We start from the raw sequence: 19,682 nt of genomic DNA, 5'->3' as shown, positions 1-19,682 counted from the left end.
GGGCTTATCTGGGTGGGCCTGACCTAATCAGGTGAGCACTTGCAAAGGTGAGTGTTTTCTGCAACTCCTGGCAGAAGAAGTCAGACCGATTTAGAGTACACAGAAGATGAGATGCATCCCTGGGAGCTAAGTGCAACCTCTGGCTAAAAGCCAGCCATGAGGGACACCAGGGTGGCTCAGTGGTGGAGCGTTTGCCTTTAGCTCACGTCATGATCCCAGAGTTCCAGGATTGAGTCCTGCATTGGGCTCCCTGCAGGGAATGTGCTTCTCTCTCTGCCTATGTCTCTGCTTCTTTCTCTGTGTCTCTCATGATCAAATAAATAAAATCTTTAAAATAAATAAATAAAAACCAGCCATGAAACAGTTCAACAGCCACAGGGACTGAATTCTGCCCACACCTGAATGAGTCTGGAAGTACACTTCCCCCCAGAGCTTCCAGAGGAGAGCCCCGCCTGGCCAACAGCTTGATTATTGCCTTGGGGACCCTGGATGGAGAGCCCCGGTGAGCCCGCCTTGACTTCTGACCTACAGAACTGAGAGGCGATAAGTGGGTGTTTTAAGCTGTTATGTTTGTGGTCACTTGTTACGTGGCGTAGCTAGCGAATACATGGACTGAGGCTTGGAGAGGGTGAGATCACCTGCCAGGTTTACAGCAAGGCCAGGGCAGGGGCAAGTGGGCAGGATAAGCCCACAGAACATGACTCTCTCATCTGATTATGAGAAATCTGGGAGGCCCCGGTGGCTCAGTGGTTTAGCGCCACCTTCAGCCCAGGATCTGATCCTGGAGACCCGGGATCAAGTCCCATGTCAGGCTCCCTGCGTGGAGCCTGCTTCTCCCTCTGCCTGTGTCTCTACTGCTCTCTCTCTCTCTCTCTCTCTCTCTCTGTGTGTGTCTCTCATTAATAAATAAATAAAAATCTTTAAATTAAAAAAAAAAAAAAGAAATCTGCTGCCCGCCCTTCTGCTTCCTCCCCTCCCCGGGTTGAGACCTGGCCCAGCTTCAACCACAATGAAGAGGAAATGAATGATCTTGGGGGCGCAGAACCACAAACAGTCAGAACCTGGGCCTGGATTTCTGATGTGCACCTGGCTGCCTAGCGGGTCTGAGCCACTTACCTCTGACTCACTGCATGAGAATTTCCAGGGTGTGCCAGACAAGGGCCTGAGCACCCCACCACAACCCCTGCTGCCCCCTGAGCCTTACCTTTGTTCTTTCTGATCCTCTCTATCCTGGGGGGCTTCTTCTGCCCTCCGTACCTTCACCTACATGCTTCCTGCCTAACTTTGTCCTCAATCTACTGGGCTCCCCACCTTTCCCTGGTCTCAGGCACCAACAGCTCTGTTTTTCTTGTGGTTATGCCCCAACCCCCAGGGGTGGCCTTTCTTCCCCTCACACTGTATTTCAGCCGTTGGCTTGGTCAGCTCCCAGGAAATATCCAGAACCTGAACATTCCACATCCCCTGAGTCTAGACAGAGGTCCTGCGTTCACCTGGATTATGTCAGGGGCCCCCACCGTGACCTCCTCCCAGGCCATTCTGGCCTGTTCAAAATGTGAGTCAGGCACCCCCTCGCTCAGAGGGCAAGTCAGTTCAACACAGCTGTGGACGGCCTCCTGCCTCAGGGCCTTTGTACTTGCTGGTCCCTCTGCCTGGAGCACTTTCTCCCCAGGTGTGTCCACGTGACTCCTTCAGACCCTCCTCAGGGAAGCCGCTCCCCCTGGAAGCATAAGCTCCCACGTCCGGACACTCAGAGCAGGGTCTCGGCGCACAGGAAGCTGCACTAGATGTTTTGCCGAATGCGCAAGTGGGTGGGGTGAAGATCAGGGCGGGGCAGTGGCTCCTCCGGTTTGGGGGGGGGATGTGGGATCCCTGGCTGCACACGGCCCTCCCCTCCCAGGCCCCCATTCCTTCCTGTGCTACCTCTCCGCTCCCGGCCCTGCCCTTACCCTTGGCGATCTTGATGTCCAGGGCTGTGCGGATCAGAGCCATGAGGGTAGAATTGAAGTGGACGGTGTTGTCGTCGGCCACAGGCAGATCCATGCGAAGGAGCCTCTACAGAAAACCCAAAGTGGGGGCGGTCATTGCCAGGCACCCCTCCCGGTCCCCCGTGAGCCAGACCCACACTTCCCCGGGGAGCCCCAGGAAGAACTCTGAAAGCAGTGGCTGAGGTGCCCCCCACCCTCAGGTTACCTGTCCCTAGCGCTTTAGCCATGTCCCTTTGCGGCCCACGGGGAGAGCTCTGGGGCTCTCCCACCCTTCCCCCTCCTGCACGCTGGACCCCAGACCCTTTCTGCCCTGCCCCAGAGTTCTTCTGGACGGCTCCGTTCCATTCTGACCCCAAAGAAGAGCGCAAGGCGGATCGCAGCAGATCATGCAGCAAGCAGCCAGGCACGGGAGTCCACGGCCACAGCCGCCAGGGGGCCGCCGGCTCCCATCTCCACCCCCTGCTCGGCCCAGACCAGACCAGAAGGGCACAGACCACATCATTCCTCTGAGAAGCGGCAGGCAGGCGGCCCCCCACAGACGGGGCGGCCCCTCGCAGACATGCAGCGAGGCCGTGACACACAGAACAGCAGACAGGGGTGCGCATGCAGACGGAATCTCGAGACTCATTCATAGCTCCGTGGAAAGTGTTTCTCAGGGGCATGTCCATATCTTGGCTCTGCGATGGCAGGGGGGAGGGGGAGGGGGCATCCCCGTGGCCCAGGGAAGAAAAGACTCCCCCTGTCCCAAGCAGGGGCTCTGTCCCCCATGCTTGGTTATGTAGGAGAGGATGCCGGACCGGTGGGCACCAGCCCAGGCTGAGGTGGCATGGAGATGGGGGTCAAGGGTGATTTAGGTGTTCGCTAGGGGATTCAGACACGTGTCAGCAGGAAACACAGAGCTGGAGGTAGGGAGAGGGATGGCAAACCCAGAACAGGATACAAGAGAGGGGCTGGGGCAGGGTGGGGAGGAAGGTGGTAGACAGAGAAACACACACAGACTGGGCTGCTGTGCACAGCTGTGCAGGTTGTGCACTGCACAAAGGGTCACCATCTTAGAAATCATGGATTTGTACATTTAAATGACAACTTTCAGCTGATAGCAAAGAGGTTTTTTGTTATTACCACATGGGTGGATTACAATTCTCCAACAGATAAAATATTCTGTGGAAAGGGTGTCCTTTTCACATTTGCACAAAGGTGCCTTATGGACCCCGGTGGCCCTGCACAGAGACCCGGAAGGGAAGGGCGCGCTCTCTCTCTCTCTCTCTCTCACACACACACACACACACACACACACACACACACGCAGAGCCAAGCAGAGACCAAGAGAAGGGACAAAAGGAAAGCTAGTGGAGGGACAGGTGCCGGAGAGGCTTGTCATAGATGAGGGTGGGGCAGCCTCTTCCCAGCCTCCACCGGGAATGAGGAGGAGGAGGAGGGGGCCGGGAGGAGGAGGAATGAGGCTACAGGGAGGTGACTACTCGAAGCAGGAAGGAACAGCATTAACAGAAGGGGGGGATGACTCTTACAGACACAGGGTGGGCCAAGGTGGATGGGAGAACAGGATGACGGGGCAATTTTCTGGGAGGGGGTGGCAATTTTAGAGGTCATCCCTGAACTTCTCGTGGATGAGGCGGAGGGAACAGAGCATCTGTCCTTGGGTGCCAAGGGAGATTCCGGGACAGGGGTCTGGAGGGGTGGCCCGGCCCAGCCGCCTGGCGGCAGGACCCTCGCTCCTTCAGCCAGCATGCACCATCCCCCGGTCGGCCATGGTGCTGCCCGCCCCAGGCCCCCGCCAAGGCAGCGTGCATGGCCTGCATCAGGGTGCCACGGTCCAGGGGTCCAGCTGCGGCCTGCCTGCCCATTCTGGAACAATGGAGAGGCATGTTGGGGTGTCTGGGGGAGAATGGGTGGCATAGGGATGGGGGGCTTTGGAAACAACTCTTCAGGGGGGGAGGAGGTGGGGTGGAGGGAGAGAGGCTCTGGGTACTCCTCGGGAGGTCTTTGAATCCCCCAAGGCCCTAGGTCAGAGATCAGCTTCAGGTGTATGTGGGAGGGGCCGCTGGACCTGGGGATTCAAGATACAAAAGATGGGGGCCCAGGGCCTCGTCTTTTGGGGGCCAAAGCTCCCCTGCTGCGAGGTCCCTGCCCCTGGCCTGGCCGTGGGGGCTGCTCTGGGTGGGCAGAAAGGAGGTGAGGTGGTGTTCCCTCCGAAGCATGTTTGTGTCCAATTTGGTTCCCCGGGGACCAGGTGCGAGGGGCCTGGGGGCTCCCCTCCCCCTCCCCCCGGCGTGTTGGCCATAATGGAGTCTCAAAACACCAAGACACACTCATCAGAAAAGACGGACACAGTGTGCTGTTTAGAGTCAAGGGATGGTCATGATCCATTTACTCGAGGAGGAAAGGGGGAAAAAAAAAGAAGAAAAAGAAAAAGAGGGGAAAAAAAAAAAAAGAAGAGTAAACTCCGGAAAAAGAGACTCGGCTGGTTGTTCCTGGTCAGCGCTGAAAAATCCCCAGTGCCCGACGCCGGTGGTCGGCAAGGGTAGACTACCTTGTAAGCCACTCTGGCCGGACACTTCTTCCCCAGACCCAGGGGCGGAGACATGTGTCTCAGCATCTGATACATGTCCGGGTAAGGCATGCGGCCCCTGGCAGCACCGAAAACAAAACGGGGTGGGAACGGAGAACCAAAGGAAGGGGTGGGTGGAGGGAGAGAGGGAGAACGGAAGAAGAAAAAAAAAAATAACCAAAACCAAAACCAAAACCAAACCAAAAAAAAAAAAAAAAAAAACCAAAAACACCAAACCAAAAAAACCACACGAGCCGAAAAAATAGAGAGAGAACAATGCAGAGAACAATAAAATAGGTATTTCAAATAAATGGAAAACAGGAGGAAAAAAATGGGAGAAAAGGTCATTAAAAAAAAGATTATTTCACTGCTCACGAGCAGGGAGAGAGAGAGAGAAAAGAGAAAAGTCAGATTCAATTTTGACTCTGAGCTATGGTTCCGGTGGGACTTGCAGGAAAGGCGGGTTCTCATTTCCGAGGGCCTGGCACAGTGCTCTGGCTCGGTGTTATTTTAAAAATTGGGTCAAGTTCTCTGGTTTGGCTGAGGCTGGTCTCTGAGGGGGCCTAGATGGGGAAGGGGGGCTGGGGCGGCGGGAGGAGGGCTGGGGGCTTTGGGAGGCGAAGGGTGGAGGGGGAGAGCGTGGAGGTGGATGGGGGGGTCAATGTGCACTTCCGACCCCCCCCGATGTGTCTGATTTGGGGTGCCGTTGAGACCCTGGGATGGACAGCTTCAGCTAAGAGCAAGCAGAAATGGCTGAAGGGAACAGAGAGATATGTCCCATGCTTCATCGAATCTACGTGACTGCATTCTGTCGGCTAAGAATTTTCTAGTTTAATGCAAGAAAGAGAGATGGCTCTGTGTTTTAGATATATATATATGAAATATATATATTGAAGAACCCCAAGCCACACTCATTCCATGGATGCTAGCAGGTTTTAGTGGAATTCCAACCTTGCAAGCAACCCTATGAGGACATTTCTTGCCTAAGCCGAGAGGGGGAGATATGACGCGCAATAAACTGTACATATCCTTATAATGAATCCGACCGCTGAAAGGAGAAGACAGGGGTTAGTGGAGGCAGGGGTCAGGCTGCGCTCATGCTGGCTCCCTGCACACGCAGCGAGGTCGTGTCGCTGGGGGCTGGGGACCCCTCCCCGGCTTGAAGGGGTGGGGGAGACTTGGGCTGCTCCCAGACAGATCCGGGGCAGAGGGTCTCGGTTGGGGTGTGCAAAAGCTCTGGGCCGGGGTGGGTGGGTGCGTGGGTAGCAGGGGGCTGGGGAGGCCCTCCCCCAGGGCTCTCTGCATCTGCCTTCTCCACAATCTACGGGGCTACACTGCGGGGAGAGGGAGAGCTCGTGGAATACAGGACAGGGGGACAGCATCCAACTGCTGTGACCTAAAATCAAAAGAGGAAGAGTTAGGAACCAGCCAAATGTCAAGTCCCCAGACCCGTGGCTCACCCCAGCCTCTTGGTCTCGTGGAGGACTTGTCTGGGGCTGTGGGGATGGCAAAGATGGAGTCCTCCCCACCTTCCTCCTGAGGCCTCCCCTCCAGCACCCGGGCTGCTGAGGGCCCCCGTTCATGCCTTCTTAGGCCCCAAGCTCAGCCTGAATGAGACTCTTCAGTTAGTGGCTGGTGGGGATGGTGGCCTGAGGTTGGGGATGGCTCCTCTGAGCAGCTTCAGGGTGCTGCCCAGGTGCACGGCGGGGAGAGGACCCTCTGGAACCACCGCCTATCAGTCAGTAAGCGCTCTGGGGCCCAAGGGTAGGAGAGCTCTCTCCCTCTGTGACAGTGAACATGCGAGAGACCCTGAGGCTCTGTGTCTTTTGTCCTGGCCTCATGCGATCACCTGTTCTAGCACCACTCTGATCTCACAGCCAATCCCGTCTGTTGAGGGAGCTGGGCCGGCCCTGTTCCCATTGCTCCCAGGGCCTCAAGGCTGAGAGGCCTCTGGTTTCCTCCCTGGGCCTTGGCTAATTTGTCCTCACCATCCGAAGGCCCCTCAGCGAGGGCCGAGGGCCGGGGCAGATTTACAGGAGGCAAAATCCTCAATGCTTGATTCCTTTCCCTCATGACCCAGAAGGCCTGGGCCTCGGGCAGGGCTGGTACCCAACCGTTTCACCTGTAGTGTGCGAGGGTGCTGATTCTCATCTCTTTCCTCCAGGTCGACCCCTCGGAGATCCCAGCTAGCTCCCCAGGGATGCAATGCCCCAAAGTCTGGGGCCTGACCTAGCCTCATGTGCTCTAATGCCAGAGAAAGGTGGGCGATGTGGCTGGAGGATTCAGGTGACTCCTTACCACGCTGCGGGGTCGTACTCGGCCCAGACACGCACGTACTCATCCAGGTGGTGGGGACCCAGGATGGAGGAATCTCGGGTGAGGTACTCAAAGTTGTCCATGATGACGGCGACAAAGAGGTTCAGCATCTGTGGGGACCCCGGGGGCCGAGAGGGAGTGGGGGAGAGCGAGACACACCCAAACACACATACACGGGGGCCCAGAGAGAGAGAGAGAGAATGGGAGAGAGGGAGGGAGAGAGAGAAGTGAGATGGAGAAAGGGAGACAGAGAAAGAAAGAGATGGGGGGACAGGGAGGAGAGACACACACTCATGCAAGGAGCCCAGAAATGGGTGCAGAAATGGAGATGGGACACAGAGATCATGATGGAGACAGAGAAATACAAAGAGACAACGACCAATAGTGATGGATGGAGACGGAGAGTCGGAGAGAGAGGGGGGGAGAGGCTAGGTGAAATGGAGGCCAACCCCAAGGGACCACCATGACCCCAAATCTTCCCACATTGGCCCCCCAACAAGGCCAAAGCGAGCGTTCCATGGGTGTTGTATTCCCAGCCCCAGCACACAGTAAGCAATTAGCAAACATTTCCTGGATGGATGATGGATGGAGAGACGGACGGATGAATTAATTTTCCTGCCCTCATCTGCACCTGGTAGCACCTTCTCACATGTTCTCTGAGCCCTCAGCACAGGGGAGCTGGCACCATTTTGCCCCCAGGCCTTGGCAAATGTTGTTCCTTTAGTGGGGAACACTGTGATTTGTCTCCCTGTGGGTAGCAGCATCTGGGGACCTCCCTCCTTTATACTTAAGAGGCTGTAGCTGGGTGTGGCTCACCCCCACTCTCTGGCTCCTCAGGCCGCGGTCATACAACCCAGGTCTGTGATCGGTTAGGGAGGAGCCCGTGACCCCAGGTGCCCACTGAGAGCCTTCCCTGGGATCTTTGTTGACAGCCTCTACGAGGAGAGGCTCTACGAGGAGAAAGTCTGAGAGCGAAGCCAGTGTGGGAAAGGGCAAGCCAGTGTGGGGATGGGGTCCGCTGTCTGGATCCAGCCGCACCTGGACTCTCTGAGTAACACATGTTCTAGTCCCTGTGGGCCACTCTGAAATCTTCCTTCCTTCGGTCTGAATCACCCCCATCATAGCACGTAACAGGCCACATCGGCGTTACCTGTCCATCTGTCTGCCTATCGCCCCTGCAGCCTGAGAGAACCGTGTTCTGCCCCTGTACCCCAGCGCCTAGCATCAGGTCTGGTACACAGCAGGTATTCAACAAGGAGTCCAAATGTAGTAGGTGCTTAACAAACAACCTGTAATCCTAGGTGTCCCTAATTTCAGTGGCTTGATTTTTAATTCATCTTCATGATTCTGATTGAGCACCTGCTGTGTGCCAGGCACTGTGCTAGGTGCTGGGGATGTGGCTGTGAACAAAACAGAAATCCCTGCCCTTTTGGGAGAGGTGCTGATGGTCAAGCAGAGATGTGCTCTAGAGCACCTGCCCTTCCCAGATGGGCTGTATTATAAGATCTGGTGCCCAACATGTACCCACAGCTGCTTGGAAAAGGGTGGACATTTGATCAGGGGCTGGGCTGGCCCATTCAGACTCTCTCTCCTGGGTATTTGGAACTGGTCAATGGAGCTTCTGGGCTGAGGGGCTGGAAACCAGATGCTGCAAGCCTCTCAGCGCGAGGCCACTCGTCTGAAGGGGGTGAGGGTGCTTGGCTTTCGCTGACAGACACTGGCATTTGGCTGGGGTCTGCACTCATCTCACGCTCCCCCGGCAGCTGGCTTCATAGATCCTGCCAATAGGATCCACGGTCAGGAAACCAGACCGGGGAGTACGGGAGAAGGGACTCCTGCCTCCAGCGTGGGTCTGTATTGTGGGTGGAATTGTGTCCCCCTCAAAAGACGTGTCCAAATCCTAATATCTGGTACCTGCGAATGTGACCTATTTGGAGAAAGGATTTTTGTGATGTCATCAAGTTAGGAGGTGGTCATTCTGGATTAGGGTAGGCCCTAAATCCAATCTGACTGCTGCCCCCATCCCCCAAAGAGAGAAATCTGGACACAGACACACAGGGGAGAGGCCACGTGAAGATGGAGGCAGATGCTGGAGGGACGCAGCCACATTCCGAGGAAAGCCTGGGGCCACCAGAAGCTGGAAGAAGCGGGGAAGGACTCTCCGCTATAGGCTTTGGGGGCCCTGCTGACACCTTGATCGGTTTTAGCCTCTGGAGGGTAGGAGGCTAAATTGGGAGGGTAAATTTCTGTTGTTTTAAGCCACCAAGTTCATGATGGTTTGTCACAGCAGCCATAGGAAACCCTCACCATCTGCAAGTGTCCTGGGGCTATCTATGGACAGCCAAGGCACCAGCATTTCCTCAGTGGGGCCAGGGGCCGTGTGGTGGGTTGATACACCCTCTTCCTCTTTTCATTCCTGGAGCCTGCTAATCATCCTTGTGGTGACTTCAGTGTTCTCTATTTCTCTCTCAACCCTGTGTAGCCAATCCTTGAATTAAATCTCCCCTGCGTGGGGTGCCTAGGAGGCTCAGTGGTTGCCAAGCGTCTGCCTTTGGCTCAGGTTGTGATCCTGGGGTCCTAGGATTGAGTCCTGCATCAGGTTCCCTGCAGGGAGCCTGCTTCTCCCTCTGCCTGTGTCTCTGCTTCTCTCTGTGTGTCTTTCATGAAAAAATAAATAAAACCGTAAAAAAAATCTCTGCGTAAGACACCTGGAGAGCTTCTGTTCTGATTTTACTCTAACTGCTCCAGGAAGTCAGACTGGCTGGGGGACCAACTCTCGGCTCCCCTGTTTTTTCCCCTGGTAAAACCCAGTAGTTCTCAGATGGGGGAGATTTGGTCCTTCCTCCCTGCTCCCCAATCCCCAGGGACACTGCTAATGACTGAAGGGATGTTTGCTTATCACCTCTGAGGAGGGAAGGCCAGGGATGCTGCTAAACACAGTGCAATGCATGGGACAGCCCCACCACACAACAGCCAACCCCAAATATCAATGGTGCTGCTGCTGAGAATCCCCCATTAACCTAATCCCCAGCTGGCTCAGAGACACTAGGGAGGCAGCCAATCGGTGCCACAGCCATATCCTACAGAAACCCATGCCCCCTGAGTGGGAGCCAGGCCAGGAAGCCCGGGCCCCCTACCCCACTGGACATGTGCACAAACTCACCAGAAACGAGCACAGGAAGATGAAGGAGACGAAGTAAAAATAAGCAAATTCATTGCCACACTCGGGAGTCAGGATGCCAGAGTTCTTATCACATGGCTTCCCGCTGAGGCAGGAAAGCATGATGTTGTGCCAAGCCTCCCCAGTGGCACTCCTGAGGAACAGAGAGGGGGCATCACTGGGGACCTGAGCACCCAGCCCTGGATGCTAATATCCCTTGGGGGCACTGGGCTCTGGAGTTGGACTGGCATTTGTTCAAGTTTCAGGTGAATCACCTTTTCTCTCTGGGAGCTCAGAGAGGTGATTCTCACCTTTGGTTGTGCATTAAAGTTCATGGCGGGGGTGGGGGGCCCTTAAACAATGCTGATGCCAAAGCCTCACTCCCACAGACTCGGTTTTATTTATTTATTTTTGTACCTAAATATACATAAGATTGATCATTTTAACTATTTTTAAGGGTATAATTCAGTGGCATTCAGTGCATTCACCAGTGTCCACCTCTGGAATCCTTCATCTGTCCCAAACTGGGAACCTGTACCCATTAAACACTAGCTCCCCCTCGTCTACTCACCTAGCCCCTGGCAATTGCCAGTCCACTTTTTCTTCTCTAGGAATTTGCCTGTTCTGGGCACCTCATATGAGTGGAATCATACATTATGTATTCTTCTGTTCCTCTATTTCCCTTTTAACTTTGAATTTCATCCCCTTCTAGCACTCTCCATCCATTAGCTTACTGAGTGCCTTTCTCCCCCATGGGAAGAAAAGCTCCTGGAGGCCACTGAAGAGCTCTTTCTGCTTTATTCCCAGTACCACCAGCAATATCTGGCACACAGTAGATGCTCAATAAGCCTCCAATGGAGGAATGAAGGAACTCTACTGTGCAGCCAGGATGAAGAATCAAGCCTCAGTCTATAAGGCTCAATTTCCTCTCCTGTCAGATGGGGTTGCCAAGAATCCCCACCTCACAGGAAGGTCAGGAGGATTCAATGAGGTCACGCCAGAAAATGCCTCATGCTTGGGTCTCAGCTTCTGCCCAGCAAGGGTCCCTGGGCCCCCCTCTCCCCCAAACCCATCCCAAGCATCATTGGAACAGAAGGAAGACAGCGCACCCCCTACTGGAAGAGGAGGGAGATGACACGCCCCCCCCCCCACAACCAGAAGGTGTCCCCACCCCCAGAAGATGACCGCCCCTACCAAGAGAGGACCCGCCCCCACCAAAAGAGAGCCTGAAAGCACGTGTCCCCTCATACCTGAAGAGAAGCATGAGGGCCTGGAAGAAGGTCCGAAAGTTATTGTGCTCAGTGATTTGGAACTCATCCTCATCACTGTCCTCATCCTCCACGTCAATACCGATGTTGCCAAACACCTGGGGGAACCGGAGGGTGATGACCAAGGGCAGCCATGCCCTCAGTGGCTTTAGGGAAACTCCACTCAACGGTCATGGCTGTCTCTCCAAACTAGGTTCCCTGTCCTGCCCCCCCCCCCCCCCCCCCCCCCCCCCCCCCCGCAGCTTAAGGATAGTGGCCCTCCCCAGGGAGGGCTCTAAGAACATGAGGGGGCCAGCACTCACCTGCATTCCGATGATGGCGTAGATAAAGAAAAGCATGGCAATGAGCAGACAGACATATGGCAGGGCCTGGTGGGAAGGAAGGTGATGAAGGAGAGTGCCAGGGGGGCCTCTTACCCACACCATTTCCCTCCCTGGTTCCAGTGCTCTGCCTTGCTGGTTTGGGTGGCCCCATGCTGTGCCAGAGTGGTGGCAGGGCTTGGTGGGTCTCTTTGAGGCCATAGTGGGATCAAGGGGATTCCCCCTGGAGCCCTCAAGCCACCACAGGGGTAGGCTGTCTAGAGAAGAGCCCTGCAGATAACAGACTCTCAGCAAAGTGCACCAGAGAGGCATTGCCATCTGATTTCTACTTTTGGCTAGAGCAGGGGTGGGGGTAAGATCTTCTCAGCCCTAGACTGGCAGCAGGGGCTCACCTTGAAGGACTGCACAAAGGTCCAGAGAAGAATTCGGATGGTGTAACCCTGACGGAGGAGTTTGATGAGCCGGGCAGCTCGGAAGAGGCGGAGAAAGCTCAAGTTGATGAAGTTATTCTGGGGAGATGGGAGAGAAAAGGGTGACCGTCCACCCACCCCCGGGGGCTCAGAGCCGTCACCACTCACAGAGGCCCCTACATGAAGCCAACCAACAGGAAAAGCAAGCCAGACCCCAAATAAGGAGGGAGAGAAAGCACTATTAATGCAATGGTGCGGAGGAAAAACGTTGAAAAAGGAACAAAGTTGGGAGAGGGGGGAGGGAGGAAGGGGGGAAAAGGCAACTCAAAAGCATAAACCCTCCCTGCCAGCCCCACCCGCGATGGGGAAAAGGAAAGAAAAAGGAAGGAAGAGAAAGGAACTGGGTGGGGTAGGAGTGGGGAAGAAATAACAAAAGAACAAGGAAAAGAAAATATATCCGAATCATCCAATCAGGAAAAAAATCGAGATGGTTTTTGTTTCTCCCAACAACCAAATGCACTGAGACGATAGGACACAAGCGGGTCAAGTTGCCGAATCCATCACACGTGTACGATGCACAAACACCAGGGCGGGGTGGGGGTAGCCAGCACGCTCAGGCCTGGCGGACATGTGCGGGTTCCCAGGGCATGTTACGCTCCGGGCCAGAAATGCATCTGTCGTGGGACTCAACGGGCACCCTGCCCTGCCCTGCCCTGCCGAGCTGCCCACCCGCTCCTGCCCGCCCTGACCTCACCCCACGGCCAAGAGGAGCAGCGGCTCGAGCCAATCGGAGAAGCGGAAGAGCATCTTTTCTTACCCCCTTGGCGAGCGGGAATGGGGAGGACGGGAGGGAGCTGGGGCTGGTCGGCTGCAGGGCGAGTCCTCGCTGCCCGCTGAGTCGGAGAAGATGCATTTGGGGCCCTTTTCCCCCCTCTCAGGGATGGCTTCTCAGCTTCTGGGGCTGGGTGGAGTAGCACGGGACCAGGCCTGCGGGAAGCAGGAAGTACGCAGCGCCCGTGGGTGGGTGAGCTTGCAAACAGCCCAGGCCCACCGAGGGGCCAGTGCTGGAGGTGGGGCCGTCCCTGCCCCCAGGACCTCCCTGGGTAGACCTTGCCTCTGCTCGAAGACCCCCAGTCTAGTCACTGCCTCTACCTCCACCCGCCCCAGCCGGGAGAACCCCCCAGGGAAGGAGGTGGTCAGCTGGGAGGGGAGCCGAGAGGCTAGCAGGAGATGGGTGCTGGCTGCCCCGCGAGGGGGTGAGGGACCTTGCCTACTGGGGTCTCGGGGTCACTGGTGGGGGACAGGCGGCTAAAAGTCACCAATGGACCAAATCTGGCTGCCAAAGCTATCTTGTTGGGCCTGAGTGGTTTTGTCTTGTTTTGATTAAAAATAGTTGCCAAGGTTTAAGAATCAGATTTCTCCCCCACATCTGGCTTTCTGGCAACTCTGGACCTGCCTCCAGGTTGGCAAAAGTTAGTTGGGGCTGAGATGTGGCCGCCCCCCTGAAGCAGGCCACGTGCCCCCCAGTTAGCCAAGGTCCCCACGTCCTAGAAATGCCACTTGCTTTCCTGGCTTATGGCATCTACTTCAATGCCAGAAGCATTTGAGTTTGAGAGCTCTGCCTCAGGCAGACATGGAAAGCTCGGTCAGTCAACCAGTAGGCTGGAGGCAGAGGGCCTTTAACTGGACTCTGCTCTAGGGAATTTGGAGGAGCCCTAGACACAGGCCACGTAGCAAGATTTACACTGGCCTAGCCCTCACCCCCAGATGGCGCAGGGGTGACCAGATTTGGTTGCCCCGACAGTCACAGCATGCCTTTTGCTCTCAAAAGTTTGGATGATGAATTATATGTGGACATCCTACTTGGTGGCTCCTGAGGGCTTCCCAGCTAGCTACTGGTCTGTATCTCTTGTGCTTATGTTGGCCTGGGAGCTGAGAGGCAGGGATGGGAGTTCGAGGAATTTCTGGGGCTGACAAGAGGCCTCTGGATTTGCGGGCAAAGTCTAGGATGCTCTTTGGGACACATCAGTACATATCCTAAGGGCCTCTAGGATGGGGGAGGGGGCTGGGAGATCCTGTCCTGACCATACCGGGCCCAACCACTGTGAGAATGTCTCAAGGGCCTCGAGTAAGCTCCCGCACCCAGCTCAGCTGAGAGTCACCCCCTATGCCCAGCTGACCTGACTCCCAGCCCTGCCTGGCCACCCAGCTCTACCTGGGGACAAGGCCAATGGCCCAGGTGTCCCCAGTCCCTCCCGACCATCCCCAGAGTACAAGCCATCCCTTCACAGGGCGGGTCATAACATGTGGACTCTGCCCAGCATGCAAAGGCAGACGGGCCCTGGAGCAGCCTCCGGGGACTCAGGGTAGAGCAGGGGTGGGGGGAGCCTGCCACCATGCAGGAGAAGCAAGGGGATCTCGCAGGGAGATGCGTGCAGAGAGCATGCTGCCCTTCTTGGGGCCGAGGGAGGAGACACACGGGGGAGGTGGGGGGTGGAGATGAGAGAGGTCCAGGGGACAGGGCAGGGGAAGGTACTTGTCTGCTCTCATCCACTGCCCACCCCCCATCTGTTCTTGGTCCTGCATCGAGTCCTTCAAGTGCTCGCAGAACTTCTGGTCATTTCCCTCTTCCTAACTTCCATCTTTCTGTTCACAGCCCAAGAAGGAGCAGCCGTGCTCTCCTCCAAGCCCGCTCTGTGCTTCCTGGTTCAAGGCTGATGGGGCGGGACACAGGCCCTGGAAGGCTTGTCACACCCACAAAGACATGGGAACCAGCCACCTGAAGGTCCCAGAGAAATCCTGCCACTTGCAGACCCCACCTCAGCAGACCTGGCCTCCACACTCCAGATCCTGTAACCGCCTGCCTACTTCTGGGGTGCTCTTACAGGCACCTCAAACCTGCTGTGCCTACACCTGTGCTCTTCCCCCCGCCTGGCCCTCTTCTGGCATTCCCTAATTTCCATCTCCCAGTTTAAGCCAGACTTAGATCCCTTCGGGTATCCTTTCCCCACAGCCCAGACCCAACCCATCCCCAGATCCCAGAGAAGCCCCTGCTCGGATGGCCAGTCCCATCTCACGGGGGTCTTGGTGCTCCCTTCTCCCCAGACCTCCTGACCTCCTGCTCCCTCACAGCCTCAGCCATCACGTCTAACCACACTTCCTATGCTGCTCCTGCTCCAAATCCTCTCAGGCTGCCACAAGGGCCCAGGGGCTTATTTCCTCTGGCCCTCTGCACTTTTTCTGGGTCAGCCTCCCTTCGCTCTCCTTACTCCAGCCACATCCCCTCACTTATGGACCCAGACTTCCCCACCCTTGCATGATTCTTCTTGCTACAGGGCCTTTGCATGTGCTGTTCTGGGTCTCAAATGTCCTTCCCCCCACTCCTCTTTGGTTAACAATGCTTATCCCTTAGCTTACAATACAGTTATCATTTTAGGTGGGTTCGAGAGTGGTTATCTAATGCCTGGCTTCCCCACTTTGGCTTTAGCCGAGGGGTTGGCGGTCTACTTCAGCCCACCCCTCCATGTGTGGCATCACACTGGAATCATTAAATGTTTGGTGGACGAGTGCACGCAGTACTGCTAGCGCGGGAGGGATCCTGGTGCAAAGATGCCATTCAGGGGGTCCTTCAAAGGGGCGCAGGGGTGGTGGGGACAAGGCAGAGGAGGATTGGATTTACGAGAGTGCGAAGTGTGCAAGGAGCCGAGTATATGAGGTGAGAGCCATGGAGATGGTGTGTGCTGGGGTAGGAGCGTGGGTGTGCAGGGTGGATGGATGTAATAAGAGAGAGGGACAGGTGTGCGTGTGTGTGTGTGTGTGTGTGTGTGTGTGGTGAGGAGGAGAGAGGAAGAGCATGAGAACAGGAGAGGTGCGGGGAGAGAGTGTGGATGTGGGAAGGGGGCCCTGCATGCAGTGACTGCGTGCATGTGGGGCAGGTGAGCATGTGAAGAGCAGGCCTCCAGCGGAGGGCCTCATCTGGCTGGTCCGGGTTTCCCTCCGAGTCTCTGCCTGCCTGCTGCCCGGCCCTCAGACCTCCTCCTGGGACTTGGGAGACTGATGTCTCTAGCCAGCCAAACCCACGGGCCTGGAATGGGGTGAGCTGTCCTGGTGCCCAGGCTCCATGAAGCCAAACAGGGGACAGGAGCGACGAGCAGGTGGCCGAAGGCTCTGAGTGTAGGGATGCGGCTGAGGGCTGGGGCGGGAGACCGAGCCGGCTGACTGGACTTGCGGGAGGTGCCGCACAGGGCAAACCCGATCTTTTCTTTGCAAAAGATGCGAACCAACCCACACAGAAAATCCCAATTCAGAACCCAATAAAAACAATGAGGGTGGGGGGAAGTAGGGGGGGAAGGGCCGCAGGAACGAGGCGGGAGTGGGGGTGGGCTGGGGGGACAGACAGACAGACGGGATAGGGGAGTTGCGGGGCGGGGGGCGGGGGGTGCATCAGGCAACCCAAGTCCAAAGCCCAGGGCGGGACGTGCAGTGCTGACACGAGAAGATGCGTTCACAGTTAATGTAAGGCATTTAGACTTCAGAAAGAAGTAAGACCAACCGGATTCTAGATGCAGATGTTGAAGATGGAGGGGGAGCGGGCGGGCGGGGGCAGTTGGGGAGGCGTGTTCAGCGTTTTTTAGGTTGATTTGTAACCAGTGCCAAAAAACCAATGGGTTTCGGTTCCCGGGCGGGGAGTGGGGGTGGTGGGTTGGGAGATAGTCATTGGTGTATGAACACACAGACCACGTCATGGATGAACAAATGAATTTCATAGTGCATTTTGATTGGATGAGTTTTTCAGACGGCGTTGTGCCAATATACAGTTTAAAGAGCAGGCATGAAAAGAGACAAGACAAGAAACACAGTCATTATCCATTGAACGCAGGGCAAACCCACGTCACCCGGCCACTTGGGGGCGGCAGCTGAGGCCCAGGGGGCCCCCGAGCTCTCTCCCCCTCCCAAAACCCTGGGGACTTGCCCTCCCAAGGGTCTGGCTCTCCCTGCTTCAGCCTGGCTGAGCTCTGGCCTGACCTAGCGGGCTTACCTGGGTGGCAGAAAGGGGAGGCAGTGGGCTCCTCGCCCGGCAGGTTGGGAGGATAACACCCTAAAAGGCTCCACGCACCCACCCTCTATCTTTCCCTCCCAATGATTCTAATTCAGGGCCCCAGGGGAATGGGGTGGGGGATGCGGTTGGCGAACAAACTGTGGACCCAAGTACCTTCATGGTAATAATAGCAATAACAGTAACCGCCATTCGGGGCCATCTATTTCCTGGCAGGGCAGGTTCTGTGCCAAACCCTTCACGTGGATGGCTCACACTTGTTACAAGTTGCTGACTCCCTCCCTAGAACGTCAGCCCTGTGGGGCAGGCATTCTTCTCTGTTTTTTGCTTTGTTCACGGTTTTCGTGAACAAAGCAAAATATTAAAAATAATGCCTGGCACACAGCAGGGGCTCGGTGAACGCAAGAGTGAACGCGGAGCTCGCAGGGATCCAGTGAGGCTCATTACAGCAGCCCCCGTTCTACCTGAGGGGAGGTGATGCCAGTTGCCCAAAGTCAACCAGCTCGTAGGGAGGGCTGTTTGACCACTGTGACAGTCCTGATGTCCCCGACTTGGGCTCTGTGCCTCATCCTCCTGCCCTTCCCTATCCTGCCAGCCTGGAGAATGGGCCACTGGGGTCCAGCCCTGTGGATTTCTTATAGGTGACTGGAGGTTTCAACCAACTGCCTCCACTTGCTCGGCGGGGGTGCGGGCCACCCTTCCGATCTCTTGACCCAGATGGCCACGGGTTCAAAACTGTCTTGTGCTCAGCCGCAGGGTGTTGTTTTGACTGCCAGTTGGGGTTCTGGATCTCTTAGCAACTTAGGGCAGAGATGAGGCTGAGGCTCTGGCACAGGGGTCAGGTGGGGAACCCCAATGGGGAGAGCCCCAGTGTTCACACTAGAGGAAGGTGTTAGGCACGGGATGAAGATTAGGGAGATTTTCTGGTTCAGTGGAGCTGAAGGCAAAGAGGTGTGGCCAGGATACTACTTGGGAGGGAGGTGTCAGGTGACACTTGGAGAATGGTCTCCTCTTCCATGGAGCTCCTCTTCCAGGATGGAAGAATGGGTCACTTGGTCCCTTTCTTCTGGGGGCTCTAATGGGGCCACCCCAGGGGTCACCTGTGAGCTCTCAGGAGTCACCAGGTCTGGGTGCATGACCTTAGGCAGGTCCCTCACTTGCCTGAGCATCAAGCATTAGCTTCCTCATTTGTGAAATGGGGCAGCACCCTCTTCCTTAGGCCACACCCCAACCAGGTCTGTTCTCCACTTTTCTCTGTCTAGCATTTCCTCCGGCTCCCCGGCCTTCGGCTACCTTCTGGCTAGGTCTCGCCAATGGGAGGGACTGGCAGGAGACGGAGGGTGGAGGAGAGATGGGCTTGGGTATTCCTCCCAGTGTTCTGGGCCTGCTTTGGCCTTCCTCTTGGGCAGGGTGGGGGAGTCTGTCCCTCCAGGTCCACAGCTCCTGCCAGGTGGCCCCTCCCCATTCCAGTTCAGATTTCCTCCCTGCTTCAAGCACTTGGGCAGGTGACAACTCCCCATGGTGGCAGGGTGCTAGGCACTTTGCCATCCTGGCCTGCGCCCATCCCCTCCTTTCCGTGAGTGGTCTCTGCTTTCCAATCCCTTCTGTTGAACCCTCCAAGGGAATTCTTTGTGTCCTGACCCTCTGACCTGTACCACGAGCTAATCCATGTGAACCGCTTGGCACAGTGCCTGTCATGCAACTGAGCATGCCATTCTTGCCAGGCATTATTTTTATTGTTATTACGATGAGGGTGATGACCCCTCTGGCCCTTGGCTCCAACAGTCTTTGCCCTTTTGCTTCCCTGTGAGGATCTCCTCCCCTCCCTGCAGTCTCCTGGGGGCTCCCAAGACTGGGCTCACTCGCAAATGGCCATGGAGGGGGTCTGAGATAGGAGCTCTGGGACCCTGAGTCTTTCAGATGAGGGGGAAGGGTGATGTGGCCTATGGGGCCACTGCAGAGGGGTCCAGAGACCCCCAAATCACAAACTTCCCAAGCCTGGGAATAAAAGAGGGTGGACATCCTGGGGACCTTCCTAAGGCCCTGGCAGTGGTGTCCCCTGTTGGCACAAGGGCCATGGCTCCCTCCTGAACCTCCCCTCATGAACCAGAAGGTGGTTAGTTCAAGCAGAATGGACTGGAAGTCGGTTCTTTCTGGGTCCCCAATACGGTGTGGTGTTTGGGGGCAGGGCTCAGCCTTGGGCTCCTTTAATTGTCTCAGGGTACTCAACCATATTATTTATTCCTAAGTCACCAGCCAAGATGCAGGGAAGTTCACGCTGCCGCGCTGGCCCCATAGCCATGGCTTTGGGCTCCCCCATCTCCCTGAGTTGCCCTTCTGACAGCTGCCCTTGCCCCGGGGGTCCCTGCTTCTCCCTCTTTGGTCACGGTCAAGTGCTGGCCCAAGGCAGCTGTGGCTTTTGGGGCCGCTGCTTCTGGTAGATTCCCCCCCATTCTCCACCCAGCCAGGAGTTACCCAGAGAGAAACTGGCGGGAAACTTACCCCAAACTCAGTCACGAGGATGTCAGTGATGCTGCCCAGAACAGTCACAAAGTCGAAGATGTTCCAGGCATCGCGGAAATAATTCTAGAATGGGGA

The 19,682-nt window shown here is 56.2% G+C and overlaps 1 protein-coding gene across 4 annotated transcripts in view; it reads right to left on the bottom strand.

The window, feature by feature from the left end:
* Window positions 1–19,682, bottom strand: part of CACNA1A (calcium voltage-gated channel subunit alpha1 A) — a 214,563-nt gene that overhangs the window by 13,908 nt on the left and 180,973 nt on the right. For 3 of the 4 annotated variants that reach the window (XM_077859712.1, XM_077859714.1, XM_077859715.1), the window contains exons 31-38: window positions 19,587–19,670; window positions 12,011–12,127; window positions 11,601–11,666; window positions 11,281–11,396; window positions 10,034–10,184; window positions 6,853–6,980; window positions 5,506–5,602; window positions 1,947–2,052 (exon numbers count right to left, since the gene is read on the bottom strand). In XM_077859712.1, the coding sequence (XP_077715838.1) occupies window positions 1,947–2,052; window positions 5,506–5,602; window positions 6,853–6,980; window positions 10,034–10,184; window positions 11,281–11,396; window positions 11,601–11,666; window positions 12,011–12,127; window positions 19,587–19,670 (865 nt within the window). Of the gene's footprint in view, window positions 1–1,946; window positions 2,053–4,536; window positions 4,634–5,505; window positions 5,603–6,852; window positions 6,981–10,033; window positions 10,185–11,280; window positions 11,397–11,600; window positions 11,667–12,010; window positions 12,128–19,586; window positions 19,671–19,682 lie in introns of all 4 variants that reach the window. The other variant, XM_077859713.1, reaches the window with a different exon arrangement.

The sequence above is a fragment of the Canis aureus genome, chromosome 19, assembly GCF_053574225.1.
Source record: "Canis aureus isolate CA01 chromosome 19, VMU_Caureus_v.1.0, whole genome shotgun sequence".
NCBI classification, from domain to species: Eukaryota; Metazoa; Chordata; class Mammalia; order Carnivora; family Canidae; genus Canis; species Canis aureus.
This window is presented reverse-complemented; position numbering and strand designations above follow the sequence as displayed.